Consider the following 13,518-nt stretch of genomic DNA (forward strand, 5'->3'; position numbering starts at 1 on the left):
CCCTTTTTTTCAATTTCTTTTTTTTTGTTAATTGGGGGGCTAGTTCTTGCCTTAACATGTTTTTAGTTAGTGTCATAGCCCAACGTGGGTCAGTGGATGAGTTCAAATTTGGTGGCTTCCCAATATTCTTCTCAATCCGGTGTTACCGGTATGTCAGAGATTTATTTTGCATGCCAAGTGGGAGATTGTTTAAAAGGATGTTTTTTTCAGCATTGTTCAGGGAATAAATATCAAACTAACGTTTAAGACCAGCCAAGCACATATTTATTCCCATTCATAAATACCTTTTTATTCAGAGAGTCAAAAGAAGTCAACATACATGTATGATGGATTTCCAATGATTTTGTTCTAAAACTTTACTTTTATTTTCCCAAATACCCCCATCCATTTTATGGTATGTTCCTTTAGAAAACTGTCCAATAGAATCACCTTGTACAAGTGAATAGACTTCGCGCACGTGTGGTGCATTCTGCATGTTGCATCACACGCAGACTCATGACTAATAAGGATGGAGTAAACTCTCTCGTATCCAGGTACCAGAGCGTGTTTTACACAACAGACGTTATCACTTCCCATCAGGCATTATCAAATGTTAATACAAGGTCAAGTTGCATGTTGTTGAATAGGGAGACTGTCTGAGGTGTTTATGAATATCCATTAAGAGTGCTATTCTTGGTCTTTGATTGAAGGTGTTTTTATCATTCAAAAGTATTGAGCAGTTTGGTTCAGCAGGAGTGGGGATGGAGCTAAGACCTTTCAATTTTTTTTTTTCGGTTTGCATTAGTGTCACTTTGGATGAGTTGGTTTAATAATTGTGTTCTTCTAAGAAATGTTTTTTTATTGGATTTGGTTTTCTTGGTTTTGGCTTTGCATATACCAGAGAAATAGTTTGATTCTGTATTGAATTTTTTTCTTGCTATCTTTGTTTTGATGAAGGTGGATAGGAATATAAGTGGAGGATAGTGGGTTGTATTCCAGAGATAAGAGCAATATACATGTAGACAGCAACAATGCTTGGCAATCTCATTTGGAAGATGTGGTTACCTTGAAATTAGACTGTTTGGTTTAAGACATTCAGTGTGGATGCCTCTTGACATGCTTGAGGTTGGTTTGGTCATATGAAGTAGCCAAACAGTTGTTGGGCCGTGATGCAGTCTTAGTCTTGAAATTGTTCAGCAATACTTTGAAGAGCTGTTTGCGAGGTTCTTGTGAGCTGTTCCTCTGTGGTTGTTAGCTGATGTTGCTGCTCTTCTAGCATACATGTACATGTAGTCTACCGCCTGCAACCTAGGCAGATTACCAACACATATGCATTATTTCCTAGTCCATTACTTCCTTTCGGTAAATTCTCGATCACTAATAGTGCGAAATTCCAGCACCTTTGTTAGTAATGACCTCTCCCCTGTCGTTTCTCTCCGAAAATGGAAAATTTTTATTTTTCTGTTTTTAAGTGGTTTTGCCAACTTGCTTCGTTTAACGCTGTGCACCCTATGGGGTTTGCTCAGGTCTGTAACAGAGCATAACACGTCTGAAGATCAACCATTAAAGGAGTTGTAACTGTTGTTTAACTCGCGACAGTGTATCCAAAGCTCATTGAAATGGTTAACATTCATTTTCCCTTTGTAAAGAACGTTTGGTGCTAGCCTACCTTTTTGGCAGGTTTAACAGTTTTGAGACTTCTTTACCCAACCGCAATCTAAGATTTAAATCTGTCACCATAATTGCAACCAATTTTGTGTCTCGTTGAACTTTAAAACTTACACCCGAAATTGCATTTTAAACAAATTTGAACCAATGAACAGTGTAATCTCTAAGAAGAATGACGATGCCACTACGCTCTCTAGGTTGCAAAAGTCTCTAGATATTTCCCAGGAGTGTAGCCATCGCATGAGTAAACGATTAAATCCCATAACTAAAAGATCATCTCTAGATTCAGATTGAGCACTTCTAATTATTCTCGTTCTTTGTCTGAATTGTCTTCTACATGTATAAATCCTTCTTGAATAAACTTTAACACAATGTGTTGAGCTTCTCTATAACTATCGGATTTTTCACTAGATAAAAATACTACATATACAGTAGATATGCGTTTTGTTGCCGCCTATCAATTATTAGATCACTGGTTTCTATTTCCATTTCTTTTAATAATTCTCTAAGTCTATTCTACGTTCTTTCTTTTTGTCTGTTGAAGTCATCCAGTTTTGGACTAATGGTACCGCTAAATTCTTCTAGATTTCTTGTCTCATAAGCTCAAATATAATCGCTTATTACATCATAAAACAAGTTCGAACTGCCTTCCTCTAATTCTGACAACGGTACTGTAAGTACCATAGGCTCTGTAAATTCTATATTAACATCTTGTCTATCAGTTCCTCAGTTTGCTGGGCTTGGTTCTGCTGTTTCTTCTTCATTATCTCTGCGCCTTTCACGCCGCCATTTTGCCAGTCTGCCATTTATTTGAGTTTGCCAATCAATTTCGGTACAGTTTATAATGATAAAATATCCAGTGTGGAAACTTAATTCCAACAACTTTTTTACCTTGCAAGTTATCGATGTAGTCTTGCAATTTAAACATCTGCTCATTTTCAGTAAAGTGAAAAGTGTGAACCTGACTCATGATGTGTAATTTTAAAAACACCAAACAAATAAAATTAATCAAACTTAATAAACACCTTATTAAATAAGCAAGCATGGACATCAACTACAGTGAACTCGTGATTAAAGTGAACAAAAAACACCTTTTTTGCCAAGTTTCCCAATTTAATGGATTCTTACAAACTGCCTAGAGTTAGAATGGACTTCTTTGTACACCGTTGGTAGGGCGATCCTATGTCGTTTTATCACAACCAACTCAATTTTGGGGTATATTGTGCCACTATGGCCTGCGGTGTCGGATGGGATGTACTCAAAGACTCAAACTCATACATTTGAGCTTGGTTTAATTTTCACATGTATTACATGGTTAGAAAGGTCTTGTTTGATTACAAAATAGCCATCCCCAAAGATAACGTGTTTGACGCTTTGAACAATAACTAAAATCTTAGAAAGTTTAACAATGGGTGTTTATTGTTTAATGTTGACTCGACTTGATCGCTTAGATAGACGCGCGACACCACCACAAATGGATTAGGCACCACTTTTTATTATGAAAATGGATGCAAACCAGTCCCCGGTTGCAATTACAACAAACGTGACTTGGGAGGACACGGGAAATATCTTAATGTGACTTACATGGGATTTGGCATTCCCGATCGTTCAAGAGGGTCAGGACACCCAAGCCATTATACAGTGACTTGGATCGGACTATAGGAAACTTGCTTGGCAAGATTTTATACCAAAACGACTCACTTGACGAACGCAGGCTTGACTGCAGTGAATGAATTTATCAGTGCTTATGTTTACGTGTTGTTAGGAGCGCAAGCACAGACCAAAACCAGCATGTTAGCCCCGGCTAAAGGATTAGATGTGCAACGACAATTTGTTAAACATTGTGGAATCTCTCAATTTGGTTCTGGATCTCAAGCAATCGATCGATCAGTTTCAAAACTCGTTACAATATGCCAAAACGTCTTTGAACTTTGTTGTATCACCCAGTTTGTACCTCGTACCCCCAGACATGGATCTCTGAATCAGAACATGTGAAGGTTGCCGCAACAACTTGCAGATCACGACCTCTAACATGAAGCCGGGGTACCAACCCAATGTTAATACGCAAAGAGCTCTATTCTCACCACAGCCAGGTCCAGATGATGTTGAACAAAACCAAGTAACACCAGAAAATTAGCGTAGGGCGGTTCCAGAATTCTCAGAGCCGGTTCCGGCTTCAGCTAAGAATTGCGATTCCGAGTTGGAACCGGCTCCAAAAGATATAAAGAAAACATAAGGTTTAATAAAACACTTTAAAAAATCTGTTGCTGCCATGTCATGCTGGTGCCACACACAAACGGAACAACAGACTTGCTTTTGGTCTTTAATGGGCTTTAAGATTATCCACAGTGGGTATTTAGAATTTTACTTTTACCTCTTCGTACTGTAGACCAGTTGTGGTTGGAATAAATCTATAATATATACACTGTATGTAGAACTCAGCACTGCTTCCTCATTCACTATTTTCCATTCAACATTTATGTATATATTCATTTGATAATCCTATAAATGGCCATGGACATGAATAAACGTGACGGAAGGTGCGAAGCACACGTCCACAGCAGGTGCATCTTCTAAATGTAAATACAGTACTCCGAACGCCCATGCGTTTGCTATCTTTTAAGGGGTACCATTGCTCGGGTCCATACATGGAACCAGCTTGATCGCCTATCAAGTGAGAAGTTGATTAGTTGAGATTTGAGAACCGGGACCCTGGCTGGCTAGCTCAAAGGGTCCGTTTGGCGCTTCCGGTATGACTGCCCGTCTCATTATGAGCAGTGGTCAGAACACCACGTGCATGCGTTACATAGTGCATGGGATTTAAGGTTGTGTGTGCATATCCACAGCACAGGCCTTACCCACGATATCAGTAATAAACCAATTCATGTACATGTATGGTCTGGCTCTGGCTTAGAATGTTTAGTGTGGCAGACGATTTATGTTTAATTATTTTGCAAAAACAAATGTACACCTACATTCAACACGTGCGCTGTGGGCAAAGATCAATCACTTAGGTTCTTTTTTATCAAAGACCAAACTTCCGAAAGACACTCCGGCAATATACAAAAACTTTATATATTAATACACTATGATACAAAGGCTACTGTTGAAATGAGAGAGACTCCATAAAAAACTGGGAATAAATGGACTCACTGGACTGAAGGGACACTGTTGAATGGATTGTAATCTGCATGCACCCTGATGAAAGTCATTAATTAGATAACACACCTAATTAAATCATCACTAACTGGAACTGGGTGTTACAGGTACATGTAGCTGCAACTTGGAAAACTGGCAATTGTGGCTGAGTACAGTGAGCAGTGTTTAGTACGGTAAATAAGTACAAACCTTCTTATGGGTGCAATGGAAACTTGTACTAAATTCGCACACGAATTTTTCCATACACGCTACACTCACTTATTGGCCATTGGATAACGATAGCATGTCATTTAATGTCAAATTTAGGAAGGGAAATAGTGACACAATGTACATGTACTTCAAAAATAGATTTTTAACCTCACGAACCTGCCGATTATTAACAATGTAGCATACAGAACAACAAAAAAGTGTTTTCTCCATTCTTCCTCTAGTGTGAAACTTTCTCAAAGTTGAAAACCTAGTACTTATTTCTCCGATTGAAATACCCGTATTCCAAGAAACAAATCACGTGGCCTCAAACATTTAAAAATTACGTAAACGCATTATTTTCTACAGTGCAATGTACATATTGGAAATATTACAGTTCACTGGATCACTGACACCGTCTTAAGGCATATTGTCATGTAGGAATGTGAGCAGTCTTACGTTCGTTGGCTTCAGCAGAGATCATTTTGCCGTGACAATATTACCAGCCATACTGAACAGTCGTTCCGACGGCACACTAGTCGCAGGGACGCACAGATAAAGTCTCGCCAACTTAGTAAGTGTTGGATACTGGTAGCCATTCAGTCTCCACCACTCAACTGGTCGTCGTCCGGCAACAATTTTCCATCGGCAATGTACCTTTTCACCTCCTCCGACGCAATCCTTTCTGGTGACCTATTGGCTGGGGCGTCATCTTCATCCTCTTCTCCAAAAGCGTCGTGAAATAACGCAGCTGCACTCTTGAATTTTTTAAGCGGCGGTGTCGTTGAAGTATCAGTTCTCTTATCAGCGCCTTCACCATTGCTCTTGGCAGGATCCGCTCCAAGATTTTGTTCTCCTTGTTCTTCTGTGATCAGCTGAGTAGCTAAACATTTAGCCATATCTTAAATGCCACCTTTCACAGCCGCCGCACCTGCTCCTTGAATGAACGGCAGGTGCTTATATCGTCCATACAAAAAAACAGGCCATCAACAGAAACTGGCAAGTGTCGTTGTCAATATAGTAGCTTGTCAGCCTCTCTACCATTGTTGCCTTTACCTGTCGAATCTCCAGAATGTCGTACTCTTTGTCTTCCAGCATCCCTTCGATATATCAAATAGCGGGAAGGATACCCGACACTGTAACAAAGGTCTCACCAGAGAATGATTCTGTGACCCGTTTTATTGGTCCAAGAATTGTCATTAGTGATTCCTCTGTAGCAACTTTGCGGTCTGATTAGTTCAGTTCTTTCTTTTTCGTGGCGACCAGCAAGTTGCAGATGGGCTGCTGTTGTTCCAGCATGTCATGGGTTGAACCCCCATCTCGTGTCAACGTCTTGGATGAGTTTGTGAGATGGCAAATTGAATGCTTCCTGCTGCTCCGTTAGCATGTACTTGGCCTTGGATGAGCGCCTTACAAACTGGACCAATTTGGAACACCTTCCCAGTGCATTGTGAACGCTTCAGCAAGCCAAGCCTTTACGACAAGGTTCAAGGTGTGTCCAAAGCAGGGAACGTTCTAAACCATCATTACTTCACACACAGCCTTTATGTTTGATGCATTGTCAGTTACTTTTGCACTGATCTTGGTGATTGGGATTTAGCACTGATCCAAGATGTGGTCCAACGACTCTGCGACGTGTGTGTTGTCATGTGGAGGAGGGAGTTCGGTGTTCTCGATAGTGTACCTTGCCATTTTCCAATCTGGTGAGATAAGATGCGCCGTCACACCAATGTATTGGTCTGAGGTTTGACTTGTCCACATGTCAGTGGTAATGGAGATGTATTTTGCCTCATTAAGCACAGCAAAGACAATCTCTTCTTTCACCTTGTACAGTTTAGGCAACAATACCGAAGAAAACGTCTTCCGTGACGGCAGCTTGTAGCGTGGGTCAAACACCTGAAGCATGTCTTTGAAGCTCTGCTCATCCACGGTATATACTGGTTTCATGCCACGGACAAGGTGTTTGGCCACTGCATCTGTGAGCTGCTTTTGCCGTTCTGAGGTCGATGCATATAGTGTCTCCGATCTAACCTGACTCTGTGTAAAAATAAAAAGAAGTATGAAGTTAGGTTTTGAATAGATTCACATGTACTGTCAAGAAATGGCTACAATTTCCCGCAAGAATATGTACTTTGAATTTTGTTATTCAGTTTAAATTAGTTGATAAAGTGTATTTTTGCCATGTTTGACAGGTTTACAGTTTTACAAGTTTACATTTTACGTGTAGCCCGTTAGTAGTGAAAATAATACGTATATAGCATAGGCATTGCATTATTTGTACGACATAACAAGGGTTTCTAACATACCAAAGTAAAATGTTGGTGGACGAAAGTTAGTCATGAATTTGCCTGATTGATGGTTTATCCCCTTACAAAATTAAAAGCAAACTTACCAGGATAGCCTGTTGATGGAGTTCCTTTGATTGTGTCTCTGACACTTCTGAATCACCTGAGAGCTGTGTAGGCTTAGCCAATTCTTCATGTATATTCAGTCCAATCTTTTGCATGCCAGCCCCGCGCTTACGTTCCATATAAGGCCAAAGAGATCATCAAGTGGCCCAACAAAACATTTTTTATTGGATGCCACGTTCCCAAATTCCGAATGCTGTAGCCTACTACTCGACTGGAAAGCAAGCTGACGGAAACTGCACTGCCACTCTGCAAAGTGGAAACATGTACTGTACTATACATGTACAGAACAAGCCTTCACACCCGGGCATTGTGCAACAGTAAGTACACTGTAGTACACAATGTACATTTATAGTACTGTACATGTTCATGAACATTTTAGTGTCACAACAGAGGGGCACGGTACTAGAATGAGTCTAGAGTGATGACTCGCGCTCAGATCTGATGTTCTTAGTTGTCACTACAGGTGTGGCAGGCCTGCATTAGCGGTGACTTGGACTCGGATGGGATGTTTGGAGATGGCTTTCTGATACTGGAACCGCCAAAAGTGGGGACCTAGTTCTCCACAAAAGCAGAGCTGCCAATTCTGAAATTTCTTTGGAACCGCGATTCCACTTGGAACTGGGAGTTCCACTTGGAACTGGGAGTTCCGCACAAGCCTACCCATTTCAACAGCAGTGCAACCAAACCAAACCACCACCACCCATTACAAAAGACATCAAAGCCAAAGCTGCTAACGAGAGCAAGACTCCTACCCAGCTAGACATTCACCTAAACAAAGAACTGACGCATGGTGTGGTTGCGATTTCACTGGCTTTGATTTGGTTTGCCAGTAGCGCGTAGGGTGCAAAGTGCTAAGTGAGCAACCCAAAGGGCGCATAGCATTTAGCGAGTTGATCCGCTCACCAAAAAAAGATTAAAGGCACTTTAACACCTCGTCCAATCGCGACAGGGTGTTAACTTTTTACTTTTTACCCAAACCACACCAAAGCACCTACCATTAAAAACAAAGTTCACACATGCTCCGCTACCCAACCGAAAACTTTACTTGTAACATTAAACAACCAAAAAAGTATGCTCCCGATGATACCAGGCAAAGCCCCTAGTGCAGACACACTGAGTTTTTTAACACGTTATCCAAGTTTTGCAGCTGTTTTTAGATCCAATTTTTAAAACCTGGCTTGGTTGGTGTGGGGGTAGGAGCGGGTGCCGGTATTGGAGTTAGCGTGGGACCTCCTACGGCTCTGATACCAGCTACGATAGAACTCACAATTGTTGAAATCGCTAAACTAAAAGTCATCAATATACTTATGATTGTCACACCTTGTTCTCGAAACAGCGTACAGTTTTTATCTTGTAGAGTCAGATCGTTGTCTAACACCGCTTCGATCGTTTCTTTGATGCAATTGATTTGTGTTCTTAAGCAGACGGTGTCTTTGATTATGAGCCTACCTCATCTTTCTCCCTCCAAATCTCTAATTTCTTGGTGGTCTTCTGGTGATTGCGCTTGGTCTAATTCGTTTTTGGTCTGTTGCATTTTTTTGTCTAACGCGTCCAACTTGTCTAGGTTTAATATAAGGGCTCCTTTTACCGTTTGTAACAATTTGTCTAATGCGGCGAGTTCTCTAAAGCTAAAGCCTTCTGTTTGCACCTCTCTGTCTTGGATAAGGTCTTCTATGATATCACTTACTCGATCTGCTTGTTGGGGAAGTTCTTGTAACAGGATGTTTTCAGTTACAACGGTGGCTAAGGTCAATTGTGCTTGTTGATTTTTTTTCCATAATCACAAAAACCCAGTTCGTTTCGAATAAAATTTGCTCCGTTTGGGTAACTGGCTTCTTTGGCATTCTTAGCTATTGTATTTAGACTTACAAATGTGTCGGGTTTGCTTTTATCAGTTAGCAATACTTCACCATTACTACCGACAGATTTGTAAAACAGGCCTTTACCTTTACGATATTCAACATTTTCTTATTTAAGACTTGGTAGGTCAGTTATACCGGTAAGTTTAAAATATATAGAAATGGTCTACTTTAGGATTATTTATAAATATGTTTCTTCCTCGATTCAAGGTGTCTTTACTGAGATCTATTGTTGGAATGTGTTCTTCTGTGGTTTGTTGTATGGTATCAAAGCTGTTGTCCCATTCTAGTTCTGTGTCTAACTGCTCTGCTGGGTCTACTTGTTCTTCACCTGATTGATCAAACTCATCCATGGGTATTTTATCCCTTTGCTACCAACCGCTCTTGGGTTGCTGTCGAACCAGCTACAAACGCTGTCAGTTTTGCAATGTCTTCCAAACTCAATCGGTCTAGATCGGGTGTCTTCCATTTCAGTGGCAGTTCAATCAACATTGCGTATCTCGTGAAAATCATGCTCAGACTGCACTGTTGTAAAGCAAGTTGATGATATCGTTTGTGTTTATTGTCATCTTGTTTGTTGTTTTATAATACCACCTAGATAAAAAAATGTTATAAGTTTGTGGGTTTTTTAGTTGGTTTTAAATTACTCCATTTCCAAAATTTCTGGTTTATCGTTAGCTCTCTGTTTTGAAACTTGAGGTAGGGTTGCTATCTTACTCTCCTATACTGGTTTGTGCATTGCGCCCTGTGGGCTGTTTTTTAAAAAGCGTTGAACACCGAGTCCTGCTAATACCAACCAAGGATACCAGTTTAATGAGGGACTAGCATGACTAGCTGCTGTTGGCTGCTGTTGCTGCTCACTCGCTTTTTTTTCTTTCAACAACGCCAAGTTTTTCTCTTTCATTTTACGATTATGTTTGGCCAGTTTTTTACCTTGAGCATACCTGCTTCTATTTTTAACAGTTGTGCTGCTGTTCGCTTCACACTTGGGTCACACGAGCTAAGCTCAGCTGACTGCTCTGCTGGTTTGGTTCCTGTTTTGGTTCCGTTGCTCGTTTTTTGTTGAAATAAAGTTGTTTGGTCGTAATGAGTGCTCCAACTAGCGGGGAAGGTAACATCCATAGCTACATGTATATCAAACCTCTGTGAGAAAGGCACCCATGCTCTGACTGATGATGCGATCTCGCTCTGGATCTCTGCTCAACACTTTCTCTGAATCTAACATGATTTCGTAAGTCATAAACTTGACGGGTAGCGATACCCCAAGTAAACATGAGTTAAAAGACAACAGACTTTCACCCACCGTTGTGATGACTTCCCTGTCAAATTTGGCCAAATAACGTTGATACAGTCTTTCTTGTTCTGCAGGCGGTAGAATTTCTATTTCTTTGACTGAGTACTCCTTGCCAAGATACTGATTGGAATCACCCGATTGTGCTACTATCGCACAAAGTCAGTCTTTGTAGTTAACGGTTTGGGTATGGTTGAGTTGTAAGTTTTGCAAGCTCGCTGCACTTGCTTCTGGTTTGAAATCGTATTGAGGTCTTCCATTTTTAAAAGACGCAAGAAGATGTTGCTTAATTTTGCTCAAACATTGCTCTAACACGTGACTGAGAAGGTTAGTTTTGTTATAAATTTTTTTTTCAAGCGTATGTATTCGCGGGTGTAATACACTAGTTCAAAAACTACTTTAACATATTGCAGTATAGCTACTTTTAATTTACCGTAACAAAAAACTCTTTTTTATAAGATCTCCTATAGGTGGTTTACAACAAGTTACAACAAACACCAACTTGTGCTTTAACTTGTTCAATAACTACCTGAACATACATGTAGTTTTAAAAAGTCTTGCAGCATAGATACTTTTAATTTGCAGCAACACTTTAAAATCTTCTTACAAGTTGTTGCAAGTTCTCTGTATAGCTACCCTACAACAAACACCAACTCACAGGTGGATCGGTTTTTAACACCAACTTGGAAAATTTCACTTCTCTCAAATGTCTCCTTAACCAAGAACGTTGTTGACAATGTCGTTTTCTTCTAACACTTGGTCAAAGCTGACTCCAGCCTTGCAATAGAACAACACCACCCAAGACTTGTTTTCTCTGTAGTCTTTCAACACCTAGTTATATTTCTGCGTCAACAACCAACACGAGTGGTGATAGTGCCTGCTCAAAAATGCTGTCCTTCTGAGAGCACAAGTACTGTTATTTTACTACTCTTCGATATTTGACTTGCTGTTCGAAACTGCAGTTGTCAATCAAAACAGCTTGTTAATTCCCTCAAAGGCATCGCGAAACAGATCGATCGCTTCGTGGAACCCAAGATTTTCTCGATCGATGTCACAGAGATACACATTGGGACTCAACGTCTTTTGAGATACGTTTTATTTTTAAAAACCATGGGACAGATGATCTTCAAAAAACCTTGATAACTGGTTTCAAGCATGTCCAACACCCACTTGGTTTTACCCGAGTTCGTTTTGCCAATGTTTAAACTTTGCAAACTCTACAAAAACTTCCAAAAACTCTGACAGAATACAACTCAGTAACTCAAATTTTAAAATTTCCATCTGCGATCGTGAGTTGAGCAACCATGATGAGAATCACGTACATCGTCAGTTCGCCCAAGGTTTCTGCTTCTCGAATCATTTGTATCATAATTCCACCTGAGTCGCCTACTCTGCGTCCACGTGGCTAGCTAGCTTCGTTCCAGTGTTGGTATTTGTACAGTCCTTGCGAATAAAGTTGGTTGGGTTGCCTTCTGCGGTTAGTGATGTGTTGGTTGAAAAAACTTTGGTTTTTTTTTACCTTCTTTGAAAAGGATGAACTGGCCTTTCAAGCTTCTAACTGGTTGGTCAATGACCATGTTCCAGAGGGTATCTGATTTGTTATATTGTCCAACAAGTGCATTCAAAAAGAAAAAGCTTCAGAGCAAACCTTTAAAAATTGGGATGAAGCGTTGATGGTATACAGTGAAATCACTGGTACCAACCACTTGGGACTTCCACCAGAACCCACGTCGAGTGATTTTTACGCACCAAACGACGATCAAAAAGAAAGTGAGCTCGTGTTTGTGTCAGGTGGAAGTGCCCTTTTGGGTTATCTCGTTTATCGATACTGGCGAAAGGTGGTTTAGTGGGGTCTTGTGACTTCAACCTTTTTCCCTCTTTTTAAAAGAGAGAGATTCAAGAGCAAACGAAGGTCAAAGAAGTTTAGCTGAAAGAGGTTTACTACAGCGTTAGAGGTTATTGGAAAGGAGAGGGAGCTGTGAGACTTTAACACGAGAAAACCGGTGTCGATAAGAGCGTAGTAAGAGCCTCGTTAGCGAAACAAGCTATTTGGTAAATTTATCTACCTGCTCTGGGGTACATACCTAGACTGTGAACTTTACAAACATAGTTTGCTAAACCCAATGACACGCACCAAATGGACATGTTGTATTTGCCCTGGGATCGTGTGCAATGACGTACTTACAAATACACATTAATGGTGGTTGACATGGCTTCTAGATATTAGAAGCAGACCTTTTACAGCAGATGCTGTAAAATAAATTTATGACAAATCTCTATTAAAGTTTCCCCGCCAAGAACAAGTAGACTCTGCTTTGGAATTTAAAGGCAAGTTAAAAAAAATGCTCTTCAGGAATGGCATCCAAGTGCTAGTAGGTGAGCCGGGGGTTCATCGATCGCAAGGGATTGTAGAAGGGATCGCAAGAAATGTTAAATCCAAGTGAGCAAAATGTGGAATGGGTTACAAGGTTGCCCCGACGCGTGAAAGCTCTAAACAAAGAAAAACCCAGTTGATCCGAGAACGAGCAAGGAAGTGAGCTAAGTCCTTTGGAAGTGATTAAGCTAGATCGAGTAAAACAGTTGGCAGCTGTACCCTAGAGAGCAGAGTGGGTAGAGCTTCCCCCAGATGCCCTGGTCTGATGCTTGTATTACCCAGGTAAACAAGAAGGTGTTGAGATATATCAGATCGATAAGCATACGAGTCAGTTCAAACAGATTAACAGTAAAACGTAACAACGGGTCCAACGCCGTATTACCTGACTGACAGGCCCAAGCGTTCTTTTGTGCAAGAAGAGCTTCAAGTGGTACCCAAAGACACTGCGTTACTGCCTGGTTCTGCCGAGGCTTGAGCTTGAGTTGTGAGTGAGTGCAGTGAGCGAGTTGTTCTGTAGTGATCATAGGCTAGGGTATCTATCCCGTTGGACAAAATGTATCGCTTGGTATTTAGGGGATCTTTGTCTGATTT

The 13,518-nt window shown here is 40.6% G+C and overlaps 2 protein-coding genes across 9 annotated transcripts in view; one reads left to right on the plus strand and one right to left on the minus strand.

Moving 5' to 3' along the window:
- The window catches only part of LOC147795460 (immunoglobulin superfamily member 22-like), a 32,979-nt gene extending 27,088 nt beyond the window's left edge, over positions 1-5,891 (minus strand). The window contains exon 1 of the mRNA XM_087131870.1: positions 5,658-5,891. Coding sequence (XP_086987996.1) covers positions 5,658-5,891 — 234 coding nt within the window. The remainder of the gene's footprint in view (positions 1-5,657) is intronic.
- LOC147795459 (uncharacterized) overlaps positions 1-13,518 on the plus strand; it is a 72,358-nt gene that overhangs the window by 50,415 nt on the left and 8,425 nt on the right. The window lies entirely within an intron of this gene.

Source organism: Acanthaster planci, unplaced genomic scaffold (genome assembly GCF_054643075.1).
Source record: "Acanthaster planci isolate LZ-2023a unplaced genomic scaffold, COTS_SCS Contig23, whole genome shotgun sequence".
NCBI classification, from domain to species: domain Eukaryota; kingdom Metazoa; phylum Echinodermata; class Asteroidea; order Valvatida; family Acanthasteridae; genus Acanthaster; species Acanthaster planci.